Raw genomic sequence first — 20,834 nt, forward strand, 5'->3', positions numbered from 1 at the left:
TTTTTTGAAAGAAAATGTACATACAGTATTCCAAAATCAAGCACAATATATGCAAAGTTAAAAAAAAAAACATTTCAAGAGTCTCAAATAAATAATAATCAGGGTGACAGTATCCTCATCAAGTGCTTTAATACAGCAATACAAGGGATTACAAATAACAATCACTAAAGTGTTTTTCATACTTAGGGTAAGCCTAGGAGTTTGCCTGCAATTCAGCAAAAATTATTTTTCTTCACTACAGCATACTATACCTATAGTAAATGTTGAGAAGGGCTCTACTATACAACATGTGAAGAAACACGATGGGGACACCCAGAACATCACATAGATTTTAATATCCATACATATTTGATTTAATGTAATGAAAGACCCAGGAATGCTTTTATAGAATATTGTATTTGCTTTGAGCATTTTATGCAAAGAGTAAAGAATTGATATACAATATTTTGACTTGCAGTTTATATTATTATTATTAATATTATACAGGATTTATATAGCACCAACAGTTTGCTCAGCGCTTTACAATATAACGGGAGACAATACAGCAACAATACAGTTCAATACAAGAGGGTTAGGAGGGCCCTGCTCCTCGGAGCTTACAATCTAGGAGGGAGGGGCTAGTGGTACAAAAGGTAATTACTGTGGGGGATGGACTGATAGGAGGAGTAGAAGATTCCATTATTAGCTGAAGGCAGGATAGGCTTCCCTGAAGAGATAGGTTTTCAGAGATTGCCTAAAAGTGAGCAGAGTAGGCGATAGTCTGATACATTGGGGTAGAGAGTTCCATAGGATGGGGAAGCTCTGGAGAAGTCCTGGAGACAAGCATGGGAGGAGAAGACAAGAGAGCTAGAGAGCAGGAGGTCGTGCGAGGAATGGAGAGTACAGTTTGGGTGATATTTGGAGACAAGATTGGTGATGTAATTTGGGGCAGAGTTATAAATGGCTTTATATGTTATTGTTAATGTTTTGAATTTTATCCGTTGGGCAATGGGAAGCCAGTGGAGGGATTGGCAGAGAGGGGTGGCAGATATGGAATGGTTAGTAAGGTGGATGAGTCTGGCAGTGTGACTGTATCCTTTTGGGCTTGCTGGACCCACTATAGTGTTTATATTGAATTGGAGTCAGCCATAAGTATTTCTTGCCCAGAAGTAAATAACTGAAAATTGTAAATAACTTTAAAATATCCAATTAGACGTAAAAAATATGTTTTGTTCACCTGTGACTCCCTGCACCCGCCAGTCCTTTCTATTGGATGATACGGGAGCAGGGTCGTGTTTGTAGTGCCCATCATGATTATGGCTGAGCTCTTTTGTTTTTGTCACTCCCCTCATAAGCTGCTGTCACCAGCAGGACTGGACTGTCTGATCTGCCTGAACTGTCCAATAAATTAGATGAGTGCTCATGGGTGGAGAAAGACAGCGAGGGATCCAGGCAAAGGATTTACCCACACTGTGCTGTGTTACTGAAGACTACACAGAGCTTTTACATGATGCCCTGTGTAAAGGAGAGAGCAGGGGCGGCCAGGCAGATGAAACAGAAACAAGGGGTCAAGGACTTGTTTTTAGTGACAACGATGGCTTGGTATCTTGTCACAGGAGGCAACGTTGTTGAAAGCAAACCATGTTTAGGATAAATCCCAGGGTGGCCACTGCAGACAAATCACTCTTATTTACCCTAGAGTTCAGTTTTAATCAAACCCTTAAACTTAATGTAACCTTTGGCTTCATCCTTAAAGTGTTACTAAACCCACAACAGTGAAATCAGTCTGTATATACAGTATAGTATGCTCAGTATACTCACTGTGGAACCTAAGAGGTTAATCCTCTGCATTATGTAAAAACGCTGTTTGTTCCTGACTTCTCTAATCCTCCCCTTCTTCCAGTGTACCCGTCTTATCTCCTGATAAGACATATAGTGTGGAGACACTCTGCACATGCTCAAGTTGGTGTGTATTGCTAGAGACTTTTTTTTCCATGGGAAAGTGCATGTGATTGGCACAGGGCCAATCAGCACTGTCCAGAAAGAGGTTAGGGGTTCTGCATCCTCATAGAGCAGAAAGAAAACTCCTCCTACAAGCTTTAACGAGTGTACACTGGACACTAATAGACGTCACCAGACTGCTCTAACTGCTGTTGAGAACAGGTACTAAGCAGTTTATATTTACTAAAATAATTGCATTTCCATGTAGTGTTTACTGTGGGAGAGCAGATAGAGTGAATGCAGGGTCCTGGGTTTAGTAACACTTTAAAGCCGACCGGAACATGCTCCGATCAGCAAGGGATCCGTGAGCTGATCCCCTGCTGTTTGGATCAGAGCAGGACAGATGTCACATCCCTGCCTGCTCAGGGTCTGCAGAGCAGACATGGGAAGACCCTGCTAGGCTCTATGGGCAGCCGGATGCCTACATCCTTTTCCATTTTTTTTTGTGGACCTGGACACAGAGGTAGGCGGGTGTAAATGGACAGAAGTCTGTTTACACTCTCCTGTCCATAGGTATGCATGGACCTTCTAATTGTGTCCCCTTGAAAAACTGACAGGTGGACCTGATTTGAAAGGGGAGCTAAAGCTGGCCAAAGATGACTCATTTTTCAGCAGGCTGATCTAAAAAAAAGTGAATGGATTACCCAATCCATACAAGTGAGAAGGATGGAAGAATCCTCCTCACTGTGCTATGGTATTCTAACAGCGGGACTCCTCCGCTGTCAGAATACACTGATCAGTGCTCCAGATCTTTGATTGCAGCAACTGATCGAGAAAAATTTTCCAACAAGACTGTTCGACAAAAGACACTCATTAGATTGACTTCTGTTGAGCAGGAGCAGCCACACATGGATCAAATGTGGCCAGAACCGCTCAAATTTTGATCCATCCATGGCCAGCTTAACCCTTTAACCCCAATTTCAGAAAAAAACTCTTTATTCAATTATGAATAGAGTGAGGAAGGGTTTGAGCTTCAGGTGTTTGTCACCGTTGGTGCCTTAAATAGGAAGATTTCCCTTCACTTCTTGTCAGGGCAGCAATAGACAATCTCCCCATTAGGAGGGAATGGTTAGAATTATGACAATATTTTTATTGTTGTCTGTACCTTCATATCCTACCTATTTCTTGTACTGCTGTCACGGAAGACATGAATTGAGGGGAGATCTCCCCAACAGGGCCACAAACATAATTAAATACAGATTTGAAATATTAGTTCTTGCACACTTCATCCTAAAGCCCGACATAGATAGTTCTCAGTATAATTCTCAGTTTTGGAACATTTGTTTGGTTTTCAGATGTGTAGTGGAGTCGTTCTTTACCGTAGTGACAAAACAATTCACAGAACAGGATAGAACATTCTTCTACAGCTAACGAATATCTAACTGTGAATGCGGTTTTCATACATATGGTAATGGAACTTGTTTAATGTGTCTGGGATTCCATTCAAATAGTAGGTCTGGATGAAATTTTAAGGGTTTTCAAATGAAACAAGTGGACTTAATGATGGCAAGAAAGAACAATTTTTTTCTACGACTGTTCAATTGAAAAGCTAACCTTATATCACCAGCTTAACCCTTAATAATAACAACATTAAACTCTCCACCCCACCCTGATGTGCACTGCAAAGGTTAAAGGCTTAATAAGTCTAGGGGGTGAGTAGTAAAGGTAATGATTACATCATCCCTTGATCTGGCAGGTTCCGTCCATCTGCATGACTGGTCCCCATCTGTAAGAGTCGTGGTCGCACGATGACGTCATCAAGTACAATGAAGGGCCAATAGCCCTGAATTGTGTGTGTGAGGACTGCTATGAACCACTCAGTGAGGAATAAGTTAAGTATTACCTCTTATTCCTCATCCCCTAGCATTAACAAGCATCTAGCCCTTGCAATGTAGGGTAGGATGGTGAACTCACTGCAAGGGTGCTTTTTTAATTTCTGGAGCTGGACTACAAGAAAATTATAATAGCAATAAATTCATTTTTAATTGAAAGAGGGAGGGCAGCACTAATAGTCAATCTCCTCTGCACACACACATGCTGTCATAGGAATATGTTGAGAAGAGAACAGAGTGAGCAGAGAGGTAACCACGTTAGTCTTGCTACTCCCTCATTGTCCAATTAGTTTGTGGGTGAGTCCTTGACTAAGGTGTACTACTGCTTTACAGTAAAGTTTGAGGACCTGACTGCACTATCTGGCAGGGGTAGCTGTATCACAAGACTGTCACACAATTACACATTTTTAGAGAAGTAAACCAGTTTCATATATATATTCCATCATTTATTTATCTATCTGGTTGCTTTAATTTGCCTGCAGCTTTAATTTATCAAGTTTGGGTTGAAACAAACAGTGTCTATGGGTTGCAGCAGATAACCTTAGGCAATCATTCTCAGGACATAAGCCATGAAGGAATTTTAAGGCCTCTCAATATTGTTTCCAGATAAGGACTGTATTGGGGTGTCCAGACATTAACATGCATGCTTGGGCAATAACAGTGAGCAGGTTAGTGTAACAAACATCTAAAAAATTGTCGTTCATCGGTTACATTGCACCAGCACAACTGCTCACTATCCAATCATAAGTAGATATAGGCGAATAATACACAGACAGTAGTCTCTCTGAGGCAAGACTCCACTCATCTGTGACCCTGTACTTCTGTGGCACACCTTCTAAGAGGAGATTGTTCCTTTTTCTCCTTAGAAAAAGCATCAAGATGAAATTACACATAGATTTTCCAGCATTTCTGAGGATCTATGTGTGTGATCAGGAGCAGAGCTCACATTGAACAGCTCTTTATCATTGTCTAGTTCAGTGGTCTCCAAACTGCGGCTCGGGGGCCGGACATGACCTTTTGCTTGCCTTTATCTGGCCCTTGAGGCACTGTTCCATCCACTGACACCAATGATGGGGCACCATTCCTCCCACTGACATCAATGATGGGGCACTGTTCCTCCCACAGGTATCAATGATGAGGTGCTATTCCTCCCATTGATTTTAACAATGGGGCACGTTTATTCCTAAAGATGCCAACAACAGGGCCCTATTCCTCCCACTAAAACCAATGATGGAGTATTTTCTACTCCCACTACTAACAGTCTGACCCCCTAAAATCTGAAGGACATTAAACTGGCCCTTTGTTTAAAAAGTTTGGAGACCCCTGGTTTAGTTAAAGTGTATGTCCAGCCAAGTCCATTTAGTTTTGGATAGAGAGTTTGAAGGTTCAGAATATCTGTTGGGTTGCTACTGCTATCTGGTGCTCTGTTAGAGAAATTTCAATTCACTACCTGTTCCGGTGACAATGGTTTCCTCAGAGACGAAGTGAGGGAAAATCTTCAACACCAAAGGCAATAAACAATTTCTAGTCTTACCCTCCTCAACTGATAAAAGCATTTAAATTTTGTTTTGGTGATTTCCCCTCATTTCCTATCAGGTAAAACCATCATCACTAGAACAGTAAATAAGGTGAAATCTCCCTAATGCAGGAGTAGGCAACCATGGAACTCCAGCTGTGGTGAAACTACGGTCCTAAAGTCCTAAAAGACATTGCAAGCCTCTGACAGCCATTGACATGATTTCCAAGAGCCTGGTGAGATTTGAAATTTCACCACAGTTGGAGTGCCAAGGTTGCCTATCTCTGAAATCCAGTGCACCCTGGATAGCAGTAAAATCCTGACATGGTTTTAAATCCTTTGCCTCCCTAGCTCAAACAAAAAAAAAATTTTTGACTGAATATACACTGGACATAAGGAAAAAACATGGCTAGTCATTTGGCAGAAATACAGGCTGTGAATGACCATCCTTATTCCTCATCATCAGAAGGCTACAGATTGCCTGATTTTCCACAAGTCATTATATTTTATAAACAAGGTACACACTTAAAACCAGGAATATTTGTTCTCAGAGAATAGATGCAGGTACCCCCCCTTTTCAAGTCAACCCATGTCCCTGCCCCTACCCACCTCTGAGCACCATACCTTGTCTCTGCCCCTTACCCAACTCCAAGCACCATCCCTGTTCAATGCCCCCTACCCACCTTTGAGCATCGTCCCTTGTCTCTGCCACCTACCCACCTCTGAGTACCATCCCTTGTCTCTGCCACCTACCCACCTCTGAGCACTGTCTCTTGGCTCCACCTTCCAGTATCACTCCTTGTAAACAATACAGAACCAAGTGTCAGTTTGTGGGGCTAAGTAATTTGTATGACATGTGTTAATAATAATAATAATATCAGTAAAACTGATCCCCTACAGCCAACAACAATAGTCCCCCCTCAGCAATAATATATCCCCCCCCCCGCAACAATAGATCCAGCCCAGCAACGATAGATTCCTGCCACAACAACAGATCTCCCAGAGCCCGGCACCAGTAGACTCCTCCCTCAACAGTAGATCCCTCCCAGCAGCAATTGACACCCCCCAGCAACAACAGACCCTCCACTAGCAACAATAAATCCCCATCAGCAACAATAGACCTGCAACCACAATATATCCCTCCTCCAACAACAATAGATCCCCAACCACCAGCATCAAAAGACCCTCCAGCACCACATGCCATTACATACATTCAGTGCTGGAGGTGCTGCGTTCCCCGGTGTTCCCGCTGAAACAAAGTCATGTTTATAACATTTTATCTGTATTTTAGTAATGAATTACTAAAATACAGTGAAAATTTTTTAGCAAATACGGTAATATAAATGTGCTAACCCACTGGCTCACTACTTTTGGCCACACTATAAGTCACGGCATTCTCTATCACAAACATCATATAGTGTCCCTAACCTCGAGGATATTTGCAGGTTTTTAACCTCCCGTGGATTTTTTTTTCTAAAAAAATCCCTGCATTAAAACACCGATCGCATCATAAAAATTCCTGTTTCTGAACATTTATATTCAGATTTGTATTATATTACTTGGGCAATTGAATTTGTGCTTTAAAAATTGTGTGTTTATATTTCAGTAGTCAATGTGCCTCCACTGGATTGTGGCGCTTTGGAGCCTAAATGAACAACTAAAGTCTAGGATTTCCTACATAACTTACGAAAAGCTTTAAACTGTAAGTTCACGTGGACAGCCTTTTGATTGAAGAACCTGTAAATGATCTTTGTTCACTATCCACTTCTGAGTTCAGCTTTCTTTCTCGACACCCTATACACTTTGATGCAATTTCTGCTCTATGGAATTGATTTAGAAGTCATTAGAAAACATCAGGCTGCGTGAGTTATAAGATAGAAGATGTTTCTGTCTACTTTTACAGTACGATCACTTTGGTGATTGATTCTCCATTCTCAGAATGAATGTAATCACAGCAGCAAAAAGTTGAAAGAAAAAGTTTCAGATGCAAACTTCTCCAAGACTTCAGACAGCAGCTTTGCATCCTGTGCCCACACAAAAGAGTCCACGGATAGGTGATTCTCTTTTGCATCTCTGCATCCCTCAGAATTGAGGGCCACTCATGCAGCTGCCCAGCTATTGTGGCCCCCCCAAGCACTCACCTCTGTGTAGAAGAAGGGGTAGCAGACTCAGCAGCAGCATCTTTGATGGAAGATTCATTGTGAAACACAGAGCAGAGGACCTGGAGAGTGCTGAGTCTGAACTGAAATTTGGCTGTGTAGGAGGAGCAGGAGAGATGCCTCAGAGAGGAGGCAGGGAAATCCAGAGAACAGCAGAAGAGGGGACTGCCCTTCTCCAAATGTCTCTGAAAGCAGTCAGGAGGGGGTCTGGGCAAGGAGGAACAGTCTGGGTTATACCTCTCCACAGTTCAGTTGTGAGATCCGCTGATTTGGGTCAATAGCAAATACAAAGTAATGAAATGTAAAAAAAAAAAATGACCATGGTATTGGAAAGATTAAAGTGAACCTGTGCTTTGACCAGACAGTATAGGCCACCCAGCTGCATATAGTCACCTTATTTATTTTATTATTTATTACAGATACTTATATAGTGATGTCAATTTACGCAGCGCTTTACATATATATTGTACATTCACGTCTATCCCTAACCCTCAAGGGTGTACAATCTAAGGTCCCTAACTCATGTTCATACATACACATACTAAGGTCAATTTAGACAGGAGCCAATTCACCTACCAGCATGTCTTTGGAGCATGGGAGAAAACCAGAGTACCTGGAGGAAACCCACGAAGACATAGGGAGAACATGCAAACTGCAGGCAGGTGGTGCGGATTTGAACCAAGGACCCTAGTACTGCCAGGCAGAAGTACTAACCATTTAGCCACTGTGCTGCCACCTTCACTCTGTTCCTTAACTGCTCCATTTAGCTGTCAGGAGAGAAGATAGAAAGCCAAGTCATTACTTGATACTAAAGCCGCCTATACACTATACTAATTTCTCTATGTGGGTGGCTCTGTCACCACTCGCCACCCTCCCACCTTATATCCTTTGATTGAAAAATTGAAGGAGCCAAATAAAAAACTTTTGGCCAATGGAGGCTGCATCCAATCAAACGCAGCCACTGTTGAGCCTTCTAACAGCCACTGGTGCCAGCTGTCAGAATAAACAAGGGGCGTTCAAGTCAAACCGGGACTTTTAATTTTACAGGTATAAAAAGTAGTAAGTGGCAAGTGTGTCTTATTAATGATAGGCGGCACACATGTTGTGGGCAAGTCCAGAGACCATTAATCAAGATGGTAGACAACAGTGTTAGTGCGTGCATGGAACAGTGTGTGGTGGTGAAGTTTCTTGTGAAAAAAGGCATAAAAAATATCTACAGAAGACTTCAAGCACAACACGGTGATGAGACACTCAGCTGCAGTAAGACCTTTAAATGGTGTAAACATTTCAAAGATGGCCATACGTCCGTCAGTGACGATCCCAGCCATGGTGGTTCCCAGCCCACGGAAGTCATTCCTGTGAACATTCAAAACGTGGAACGCCTGATCCTGGATAATCGATGCATACCCTGTCATGAAATTGCACAAGAGACGAATCTTTCTGTGGTCAGCATTTCAACACTGATGACGAAATGAAGCAAGCTGTTCTAGGATGGTTCAGGTGTACTGACAAATCTTTCTATGCCAAAGCTTTCCAGTCATTAGTTAAACGCTGAGATAAGTGTATAAATGTAGCAGGGGAGTATGTTGAAAAATAAAAGCAGTTTCCACTCATTGAAATTAGTTCTTTTATTATATAAACCCAAAAGTCCCAGTTTGGCATAAACAATCCTCGCAGTACCTGCAGTGGGAGATTAGCATGGATGGAGGAGCTCTTCTGTTTTCTATTTTGTGCTTTTTTTTGTGAATATCTAAGTGGCCAGTCCCCAAGTACCGTCACTGCAATGTGGGAGAAAGTCACGTTTCTTCATACCTATAAGTACAGGGTTTGCCTAATGACGGCCTAGTAGATCGTTAGCAGAGGGAAAGTAAGGTGAGCTGTGTTGCTGGTGGGGCCTTTGCTGCTGAATTTGTTGCTTTGCCTGCTGTGCACTGTGGTTCCTTCCTCTGATGCCTTTGTCACTACAGAACACAGCAATGATTTATAGGTCGGATGATGGAGCCACATGATTTACCAGGGGATACAGGCATCTGAACACAGAGGAAAAAATGCATATTTATGAAACACAGCAATATGCTGCATTTATGGCAACAAATGGTGAGATACAAAAAAAAAGTATAAGGAGACACATGACCTGTCAAAGTCATGAGACCGGCCTATCCTATCACAGAGTATGTGATCCAGCAGTGTCCTGAAAATAGGTCTAACTTCTTTCTGTATAAATGGGTTCCTTAGTGGCTGGCACTACAAACTTGCAATGAAGGGGTCCCAGATTCAACTTCTTCCAGGGATATTGTCTACTGGAGATTATAAATTCTTCCGGTGTCTCCATAGGCTTCCTCTGGGTTTTTTCCCACCACCAAGAAGCATTATTAGCTACAGGTCTTTGGGCTCTTGCACATGGACACAAATAATCTTTACAGCACCCAAGAGCCCCTGCTGTGGCATATTTCTGTCTTAATAACTATATTACAAAATATGCTGTGCAACCGTAATTTCCATGAAACACTGTTGATTACCCTCTATATGCATGGACGCATTTTCTTGAACAAACTATTTGCACTGTGTTCTAAGGTAAATAAAGTCAAAAGTGCCAACTTGTGACAGCCATGAAGGAATCATATGACCAATTGTTTTTCATTTTTTCAGAGCATATTGTAAATGAAAGGTAGACTCTCACTTGCTCTCAAACACAATTGCTTTCAAGCTGTAAGTTGGGCTAGTGTTAGTCATGTGCTTTAAGCAACAGCCTTGGGGAAACAACTTGTGAGCTGAAACCCCAATTATCCACAGATTTGCTGTTGCTGTCTCCGCGGGTGGCAGCTACCTCGTTATACCTAGTGACCCTGAAAAAAGGAATGAACATCGTCTCTGTGTGAGGACAAAGTGTGCAAATAGTCCGGCTCCTGGCCAGGATTCTGGACTTAATTCACTCAAGCTGTTTGCATGTGTGTGACATCAACAGTGCCCTTGGCTGAAAGGCAGCCTGGAATTCACTATCTATAACTCTCAAATGATTTCTAGATTGGCACTTAGCATTCATGATTACTGGTAACGTACAAGCAAAGCAATTTGCTTCATTCACCAAATCCAGGTGGGTTAATCCAAGTAGGGAAGTGGCATTTCGCTTTGGTGATGGAACCTACCAATCATTAGGTGTGGAGGCTGCATGCAGAGGAGGATGCGGAGGTCTTGAACTTGGGCCTAAGGAATCTAATGCTGGCCAGGGCAGAGGCATAAAGAAGAACCTAAGAAAGGTGGCCTGTGGCAGAAGCCTAAGAAAACAGGAAAGGTAGTTACCCAGAGAGAGCATTTTTTCAGGAGTCTGCTGAGCTGCATAGTATCCTGGAACGCTTGGGAGAAACTGCTGCATGCGGATTTCCACTGCTCAACCACTCAAAGTACTGGTGACTCTGCTGATATATAGAGTCAAGGGCCACAGATTTATTCAATAAAAAAGGGACTATCAGTCTATCAATTACTACTGATACATTAGAGTCACTGAAACTTCAGCAAATTTCATTATCTTTTTAGTATGTTCTGTACTTTCAGCTTTCTTACCCAGTTCCCAAGAAACTTTGGGGCAATCTCCAGCACACTGTACATGTGCCGTGCACTCTCCAGCACATTGCACATGCACCACAATCCATCATCAGAGGTCCACTGCAAGAAACCAGAAGAGACAGCCAGCTTCCTGATGACATCAAAAGGGCAGTTAGGAAGAGGTACCCAACATGCTGGGGGACAACCGAGCAGACAAGGTAAGAGGGGACAAAAGAAAAGTAAAGGAAAAGTGAAGTTCCTGTTCAAGTGGCTGCTTCTATCAAGGGCTAATTTATTTTTGAGAAGCTCTACTAAAAATATTACAGCCAGAGCCGTGGATAAGGGGGCACTACATGTCCTCCTGTACAGGGCTCAGGCCAGCAGGTGGGCCCAGGCAGCTGAGTGAATTGAATGTGGGCAGGGAGGGCTATCAACACGGCAGGGGCAATTACTGGAACTGATCCCCTGCATGGCTGTGCAGCAGCTGAAAGCTGGCTTCTTCTCCTCTCCCTCCCGCTGGATTTCAACTGCTGCAGAAGGAGCCATACAGGGGATCAGTTCCAGTAAACTGCCCCATCGCAACCATCACCCTCCTTGTGCACCATACGCTTTCCCCTGCTGCCCAAGCCCCCCTGTGTGCCCTCACCCCTGCAGTGCTGCTGGCTTCCCTCCTCTCCTTCCCACCGGCAGCTCCTTCCCACTGGCAGCTTCCCTCCTCTCCTTCCCACTGGCAGCTGCAATAGGATCCTTCAGGATGGAGAGTTGGGGAAAGGTCTGTTAAATATGTCACATTTACCAGCTCCTTCCTTTCCTGAATGAGCACAGTAATTTGTACAAATCACTCACTGTATTCATTCATAGCTGAAGCATAGTAAACAGTTTTTTTTTTTCGAGGGGGACCCTGTCAGGTTGGGTGTATGGGGCCCCGTAGTTTCTAACAGCAGCCCTGATTAAAGCTACTAGAAAGCCTGAAGAAGTTTTGCTGTTTTTTTTTTCTTGATTATCCTGTACCGCTAACCCTGATTGTTCCCATTGTTTGGTTGGGTTGTTGTTGAGTGCAGCTACATGGCGGTTCCCCTTTAAGAAAGCAGGAGAACCTGTAATATTCCAGCAGTTTCTTTAGAGGTGAATTATACACTAACACATGCTGTAGAGGGAGGTTTGGGGGGTTAAATTGGCATAAAACCTGGACATGCTTTTTAAGGTAATCCCTGCAATAATAAATGGAAATATGGGCTTGATATTGATATATATATATACAGTACGTTTCCTTTAAAGTAAGTCCTGGGGAAAAACAACAGCAATCGTACATAATTCCAGGTTGAAAACATTTCTTGCGTATGCCCAGCTTTCAGCAAAGCATAATAAAAGCAAAAAGGAAAAGTCGTGTAATATGCCATATGTGAGAAAGTCCCACTTCTGGATGACATTTTGGGGAAATCTGACTCTTGCTGTAAAAGCTGCATTGAAGGTTAGACGATTTTGTAGTGCTCTATTCCAGCATGTCTGCCCCGCTCTTGCCGATTCGTTTAAAAGCCTGCACCTCCAAGTTCATTTTAATGGGAGGGGGCAATGCAGCCATATGGTTGTAATTGCCAGCAGATCAAGAGACTGAGGCTCTGAGTGTCAGATCATTGCTGAGGATTTGTAGAGAGAAGTCCACTGTGTTAATAATGAGGGAAGCAGATGTATAGAACTTGTCATTACTGCTAAATGGGAAAAAAATGAGAAAATTCCTTAATCGGCTTTTACAGCACTCACTTTAAATCACCTGGGAAATATCATGGATTTGTCAGGCCAAAGTTACAAAGGTGTACTTATATGTTGTTGAAAATACTCTGCATGCAAAAAATCTAGTTCGGCCAGCATGGTGGCAAAGTGGGCATTACTCTTGGCCTTGCAGGGTTGAGTGCTGGATTCATCCTCCAACAGGCGCATAACCTGCTTTGAGGTCATGCATAGATCCTACTTGGCCTTCATTTGGAAGGGTTATCCCTCTTTGAAACCAAATCCCTGTGATCTCACTGCCTAGCTGACGGAACACATTACAGCTTGACAAAATGACAAATACTTTAGTAGGTAACATAGTAAAAATATATAGTTCAACTGCTTGCCTGGAGTTTCACTTTAATGTTCACTTCTCATTTGTGAATAGGACCATGAAAACCTTAGATTGTGCGCCCCTTGATGGTTAGGGACTGATGTGAATGTGCAATATATATGTAAAGCGCTGTGTAAATTGACGGCGCTATATAAGTATCTGAAATAAATGAAAAAAAAATATTCCTATGTACAAATGGTAATGTACTATATGTTACTGGAGTGTCACCCAAACAAGTAAGAGTACAATAACATCAATAACATTTCCAAAGAAATGGAGGAATAAAAAATGCAGTTTCATTTGTAATTCCAGCTTACACCTAACTAGCCTTGAAACTGTCCCATCCCCCCTCTTAGCATCTATGTTAACTAACCTGTTTAAGAAAGATGTATTTACTTACCTATTTTCTGGCTGCTCCAGTCTGGTCACATACTCTCCCGTGTCAGCCAGAAGTGGCTGCAGGGGAGAGGAAAGAGAGCTCCAATAATGGGTAGTAAAGGCTGGAGTAATGACGTCACCCATAGGCTTTAATGGCCCATCTGATGTTGTCGTTCCTTCTTCTCCCCTGCAGCTGTGCTGGCTGACACAGGGGAGCTGGATCATGTGACTTTAAAGCTGAAATCTAATGAGTCAGAAAACTTCACTAGTTTGTGCTCCCCCCTATAGTATAGGTTAAATGCTCAGTTGATCAGAGGAGTTTTGAAGCAGAGGAGAACTTACCTATTGCCTCACTCCCCCAGGAGCGGGCACCCTCCTCCATTCCCATTAAGTGAGCAGACCATACACGTCCTTACGTACAATGCAGGATGTTGGATAGTCCACAACTGGTCAACTGGTGAAGAGGAGTAGCCTTGCAGGACTGACCGTGCTACTGAGAGGAAACCTGCAGGAGTGAGGAAGTAAGCATTCCTCAGCTTTAAACCCCCTTGACTAAATGAGCATTTAATGCAGAACTCCAACCACAAACAAGATAAAAGGGAACAATCTATTAAAAGATACAATAATAACAACAGCTTGTGCTACAATATTCGCCTTCAGTTCAGAGATGTCCCCCTGCATTTATTTTTCTGCTGCTAGATGTCCTCAGTGTGATAGACCGCATCATTCCACCCATTTCCTCTGTGCCCGTGTTGTCCTGGACTGTCTCCCAGCCTAGATTGGTCAGTGAAAGAAGAAAGAACAGTGATGAGCTTATCTCTCTGTCACTCTGTTCTCTCCTCCTATCAGCATGATTCTTGTCAGAACTTGAACTCATTGGCTTCGTTACTACTTCCTCCTCTCACACTCCAAGTTTATTGTACAGGGACTGCAAGAGGCTGACACCAGGTCACATTCAAGTACTTATTATTATTATTAATATACAGGATTTATATAGCGCCAACAGTTTGTTCAGCGCTTTACAATATAACTCGTATTTATAAAATACATTTAATTATGTATTATTTATTTATTACTGGTACTTGTATAGCACCGTCAATTTACACAGTGCTTTTACATATATATATATTGTAGATTATTATTATTATACAGGATTTATATAGCACCAACAGTTTGGGCAGAGCTTTACATTATAAGGGAGACAGTACAATTAGAATACATTTCAGTACAGAAGGAATAGGAGGGCTATATATAGAGATTCACATCAGTCCCTAACCCACAAGGGGTGTACAATCTAAGGTCCCTAACTCACATACTAGGGCCAATTTACCTACCAGCATGTCTTTGGAGTATGGGAGGAAATTGGAGTACCTGGAGGAAACCCGCGCGGGAACAGGGAGAACATGCAAACTTAAGGCAGGTGGTGCCGTGGCTGGGATTTGAACCAACAACCTTAGTACTGCCAGGTGGAAGTGCTAACCATTTAGCCACTGTGCTGCCCATGTATAATTGTTTACAGAGCTGCATTAATTTGTGCCTAGACAAAGAAACAAGACAACTTAAAGCTGGTAAAAGAAGAACCTTATATATTTGGTTCAGGTCCAGGAAGGTGAGGAGTGCAATGTGTAAACATTGAAGATTGCTGCCTGATCCAACCTTATGTCTCACACAGACCACAGGACCGGATCTTCACTGCATCCTCATGATCGACACATGAAGCAGAGGAATGAAATCTACAGCTTATGCTGCTTTTTTTTTTTGCTGCTGATTCAGACTTTATGAACATTGAGGGTGGATGGGTGACCATACCTAAGCAAAACTTCACCCAAAAGGGGAAGTTCCGCTTGTTTGTATCCCCCCCAATCCACTACCACATTTGGCACTTTATGGGGGGCGGTGGAAGGAGCATGCACCTGGTTTTGACAGGTACTTCCTCCGCAGCCTTCGGGGAGCTTTACAGGTTCCAGAAGACTATGGGGCCTTTCACGATGTGCAGCGTTCTTTGTGCATGCGCAGTGGGAAAGTGGCTTTGTAGCCGGTTTCCCCTAGTTATGATTCTGGCACCTTCACCAGAAGCTGATTGAAGAATCGGCTCGGGTGAGGACATTGCTGCATCCCTGGACAGGTACGTGTCCTTATATTAAAAGTCAGCAGCTACAGTACTTGTAGCTGCTGACTTTTAATTTTTTTGGGAAGCCTTTAGTTTCATATTTAAGGTGTTACTAAACCCACAACAGTAAAATCAGCCTGTATATGCAGTAACACATACTTGCTATATTCACTGTGGAACCTAAGGGGTTATCCCTCTGTAGTGTGTAAAAAGGATGTTTGATCCTTTCTTCTCTGTTCCTCCCCTTTTTCAAGTGACCACATCTTATCTCCTGATAAGACAGACTGAACCATAGGCATTTCACGTGCTCAATTTGGTGGGTATTGCTAGAGAGCTTTTTTTTTTTTTTTTTTTTTTTTTTGGGGAGAGTGCATGTGATCAGCACAGGGCCAATCAGCACTGGTCAGACAGAGGTCAGGGGTTTTGCATCCTCCTGGAGCAGAAAGAAAACTCCTCCTACAAGCTTTAGCTAGTGCTGGTCTAGACACTGATAGAAGTCACAAGACTGGTCTAACGGCTGATGAGAAAAGGTATTTAGCAGTTTATATTTACTAAAATAATTGCATTTCCATGTTGTGTGTACTGTGGGAGACCAGGTATAGTGCATGCAGAGTCCGGGGTTTAGGAACACTTTAAACTATTCTGCTGATTTATTAATGTTATTAACATTCAGGACTCCATAAAAAGTGCAATGTTTTCTTGTTATAGAAAGCATTGTTGGTTAGTGAAATGTGGTTATATTACAGTTAAAAAAGTTCTAGGTTAAGTACTGACATATCTATTTTATACAGGTTCTGGGGTTAAATTTACTTAGGATCTGCATTTTCTAAAGCATACATGTAATTTAAAATGGACCTAGCTTCAATATGCTGTTTTCATGTTGAGTGCAAACACGCTAAGTAATGTGTTATTGTCAGGGGTGGACTGACAACTCATGGGGCCCCCGGGCAATAGGGGATCATGGGGCCCCTGTGTCCTTGCCCAAACTCAAAAAAGCCTATGAAAAAGGTACCAGGGGCATCTCATGGGGCTCCCTACTGACCCCAGGCCCTCGGGCAGTGCCCGAGTTTCCAACTGGTCAGTCCACCCCTGGTTATTGTACCACTTCCAAGTATTTATCATCTCTCACAGAGACCACAGTCCATGACAATGCCTTCATCCACTTTTCTGTCCAGAAGGATGCAGCCATCTTTGTACAGCCATTAATTAGGATCACCGTATTCTTCCTGGTCTGAGATGTCAGCATACCAATCACACAGTCCCAAAAATGCTGATGTTTGTACAGTCCTTAGCAATGTTTACAAATGTCTGAGACTGGGTCTGAGACAACGGTGGGGGTGCAGGAGAGCCACATTCCCCAAGCAGTGTTTACTGTACATGTGGCAGTGGGGTGCTTCTGTTACAAGCTGTACCCTCTTTACATTCCTGTATTCTACCAGCAGCACAAGTGAGCCTGGTACCAGTACTCCCCCACTTCCAATGTGATGCTGCTGAACCTGCTCCTTGTATCAGATGCCAGGACGTCCATTACCCTCTCTTGCAATTTTATTGTGTTGCTGGTCAGCCTGGACAAATAGCAGAGCCCACCCACGTACCACAGCGGGCTGCCTGCTGTAATATCCACCCCTGCACTGTGCTGTTGAATTGTGGGACAAGGAGTCTCTTAGATTGTAAGCTCCAAGGAGCAGGGCCCTCCTATCCAGAGGCGGACTGACCATTTGGAAACTCGAGCATTGCCCGAGGGCCCGGGGTCAGTAGGGGGCCCCATGAGATGCCCCTGGAACCTTTTTCATTGGCTTTTTTGAGTTTGGGCAAGGACACAGGGGCCCCATGATCCCCTATTGCCCGGTGGCCCCATGAGTTGTCAGTCCGCCCATGCTCCTATCCCTCTTGTATTGAACTGTATTGTTGCTGTATTGTCTCCCGTTATATTGTAAAGTGCTGAGCAAACTGTTGGCGCTATATAAATCCTGTATAATAATATAATAATAATAAAAAAAGCAAGCTCCCTGATGGAGTGCGCTGACAGCTCTACAGTTGTATCAGTACACTTCATTTCAGGTAGCTTGCAGCACCGTGTCACTGGCTCCAAAAACAGAACAGCTCCAAACACATTATTAATATTATACAGGATTTGTATAGCGCCAACAGTTTGCTCAGTGCTTTACAATATAACATTGAACCCTTCTTCCTCAGTTCAGCTACATTTCAGAGAGTGGTATCCCACGAGAGAGGGGTGCAGTCTGGCATTGTCTCCATGGGAGCTTGATGACCTTGTCCCAGTACTGTCTGACACAGATCAGCCCCTGTTGTGACTTTCTTCAAAATTACAACTTTGCAGTCTGATCGCTGAGGGAGAGGAGACTGGGAATGGTTTTGTCACTTCTGCAGAAGACAGATGCCATCACCTTAGCCTAATGCAGGCCATAGATGGGTCGAAAATCGGCCGATTTTTCGTCCGAAAATGGGTTAATTGGTCTGCCGTTTTTCTGGATTTTGGCACATTTTTTTTTATCGGTAAAGTTGGAAAAAATCGGGCGATTTTGCCGATCGGCCGATTTTCGCCGTAGTGATGGGCAAATCGGCCGATCTTTTTACTGATAAAAAATCTGCGCCTGAGCCTTGACCTGCAAGAAAAAGAAGAAGAAGAAAAAGAAGAAGAAAAAGAAGAATTCCAGTCCGCTATTATATTTCACATGAAAAAGTATTGCGGTTGCAACAATGTATCTATTTGTATCCGAATAAAACCATCTGTATCCGAAATGGATATAAATAGATACAATGTTGCAACCGCTATACTTCTTAATGTCAAATATAATAGAGGAGCTCTCTGCAGGGAGAGAAGTAATTAAATGCCGGCTGTAGACGGGACGAAAATTGTCCGATTTGTTTTACCGTTGGTGGTAACGTCGGCCTATTGAACGACCGATATTTTTTTTTTTCTAAAAACAGCCGGTTTTCGACCCATCTATGGCCTGCATTAGAAATCACTGGATTAGAAAGCTGTTTAATTGTATTAGCTATGGCTTCTTTTCCCCCAAAAATTCTACCATTGCTGTATAGTGTTACATTTAAGGAATGCATATACTGTATCAACATTTACTGAAAGGTCCATTTTGAGGGTTCATTTACAGCAGAAGGCGGTAAGGGAAACCCGCATTTCATGTGTGTTTCCCACAACGCGTTCAAACCGCGCTGCTGCCTGTGTCATCTGCTGCAGGTGTCAATATATTCCTAATGATACCCCCAATGCAGATTGCAAATGCAAGGCATTTGCCTGCACCAGATTGCATAGTATCAAAGGTCCATGCAATTTGGTGCAATGCGTTTTTAAATAGTAATGCATGCACTACTTTTTGTGAGATCCATAGTGATTTCAGCCCATTCAAATAAATGGGTTAAAAATTGCACCACACTGAGTCACCTAGGAATCGTGCAGGAACACTGGCCGCGTTCCTGTGCGATTCAGGTGTGAACTGGCCCTAAGACATGAGATGTCAACCTGGATAATGTATACAGTGACAGTGAAACTTTATGATAGGTTTATTTGACATTTTACAGCAAACTCTAATCCTCACATCATACATTCTTTTGGTTGACATAACCAATTTTATAAGACGGGCCAGCTGCCAAGATTCTATGTCATTCTATGACACTTCATAAACATATACATTGCTAGAGATCATACATAATATTGGTGTTATGTATGACATACATAATATTGGTGTCGTTGGCAGTTAAAATACATTTTGTGAGTTAAAGTAGGACTCCAGACAATTTTCTATCAGTAGAACTTGATCTCCAGTATTGTTTCACAGGGAAAGCATAATCTCATTATATGAAGATGGGCAGTTACACCATAAATAGTAGAATTCATAGCAAAATATAGAGAATGTTCTCTGTAAACAGATAAACTCAAAGCTAAGATATGGCAATCAAGACAAGACCAGAATTGGAGATCTCCTAATCAGTCTTACAGAGCTGAACAGTTCTCAAATCTGAGCTCAGCACATGCAACACTACAAACCAAAATTTAAAAAAAAGGTTCAAGTGGATTTCCACTTTGAGAAAAGGAAATAAAAATAGAATATATAGCATGTTCCTATATGTAGGATTGCAGGAGCCCCTCATAATGGGCACAACAGGTGTACAGTCCTGAGAACTCAGAACAGAGATCTCAATGTAGAAATTAACATTGACTATAAGGCTCCATGCACACTAGAACCTGACCGACACCAGTATAAACAGCATAACAGCATAAGGAGGAAAGAAGATGGACGAGCCCTGCTCACCGTGGACAAACCGCCCACAGTCACAGGGAACGTCCTGACGTCCTCCACTAAGCTCCAATCTACACATTTCGTCAATCCGACGTCCTCACGGAGCGGCATCGTCCGATTGACGAAACGCGTAGGGAGGAGCTTAGTGGACGTTCCCTGTGACTGTTGGCGGTTTTTCCGCAGTGAGCGGGGCTCATCCATCTTCTTTCTCCTTATGCTGTTTATACTAGTGTCGGCCAAGACACCTTACTTGTGAGTGTGATTAAGTTTTAATGAATGTGAAAGGGTTTTAAACTTGCTGCACCATCATGCGTTTTCTTTGTTCCTGAATGCAATTCCCACATACATGGAGAAATGATCGCCATATGAAAGGTCCCATCTATGCTGTATAGTGGCTGCAGAGTATTGCTCCTGAAACCTGGATTCTGCCCAATACTACAGAGTGTTGCTTCTAAAGTCTGGATGTATTCATCGCTCCCAGAGCAAATACGCTTATGCTGATTTATAATTTGATCAGCATTTTGCTCTGGTGAGTTTATCCCATTTACCTGGTGGTGGATTGATCACGGTGTTATGATTTATATATGATTTTCTGATGGTCATATGGTGTTTGGATTTCACATAAAGTTAAATGGACTTTTTTTGTTTACTATATATGACTTTCTGGTGTCTATAGGGTGTTTGGACTTCTACACAAAGTTATATGGACTTTTTCCTGTTTATTTTCAGCGCATTCCTATTTATATTTCATTTTTATACCTATTTTTTAAAGCTCAAAAAACTCTGGATAAAAATGCCTGTAATAGCATTTTTGGTAGTGTTTTAGTAGTGTTTTAGCAGTGTTTTAGTAGCATTCAGAAACGTTTAGGAGTGTTAGCATTTTATTAGTGTTTTTAGGCTCCATGCACACTAGTGTTTTTTTTAAGCTCCTAGAA

The 20,834-nt window shown here is 42.6% G+C and overlaps 1 protein-coding gene across 3 annotated transcripts in view; it reads right to left on the reverse strand.

The window, feature by feature from the left end:
• The window catches only part of FBLN1 (fibulin 1), a 108,329-nt gene extending 100,702 nt beyond the window's left edge, over positions 1-7,627 (reverse strand). For 2 of the 3 annotated variants that reach the window (XM_089680765.1, XM_089680764.1), the window contains exon 1: positions 7,470-7,627. In XM_089680765.1, the coding sequence (XP_089536891.1) occupies positions 7,470-7,527 (58 nt within the window). In that variant the 5' untranslated portion in view covers positions 7,528-7,627. The remainder of the gene's footprint in view (positions 1-7,469) is intronic. The other variant, XM_089680766.1, reaches the window with a different exon arrangement.
• Between the last annotated feature and the right edge of the window lie 13,207 nt (positions 7,628-20,834).

Source organism: Staurois parvus, unplaced genomic scaffold (genome assembly GCF_062004578.1).
Source record: "Staurois parvus isolate SC_StPar_1 unplaced genomic scaffold, SC_StPar_1.0 ptg000249l, whole genome shotgun sequence".
NCBI lineage: Eukaryota > Metazoa > Chordata > Amphibia > Anura > Ranidae > Staurois > Staurois parvus.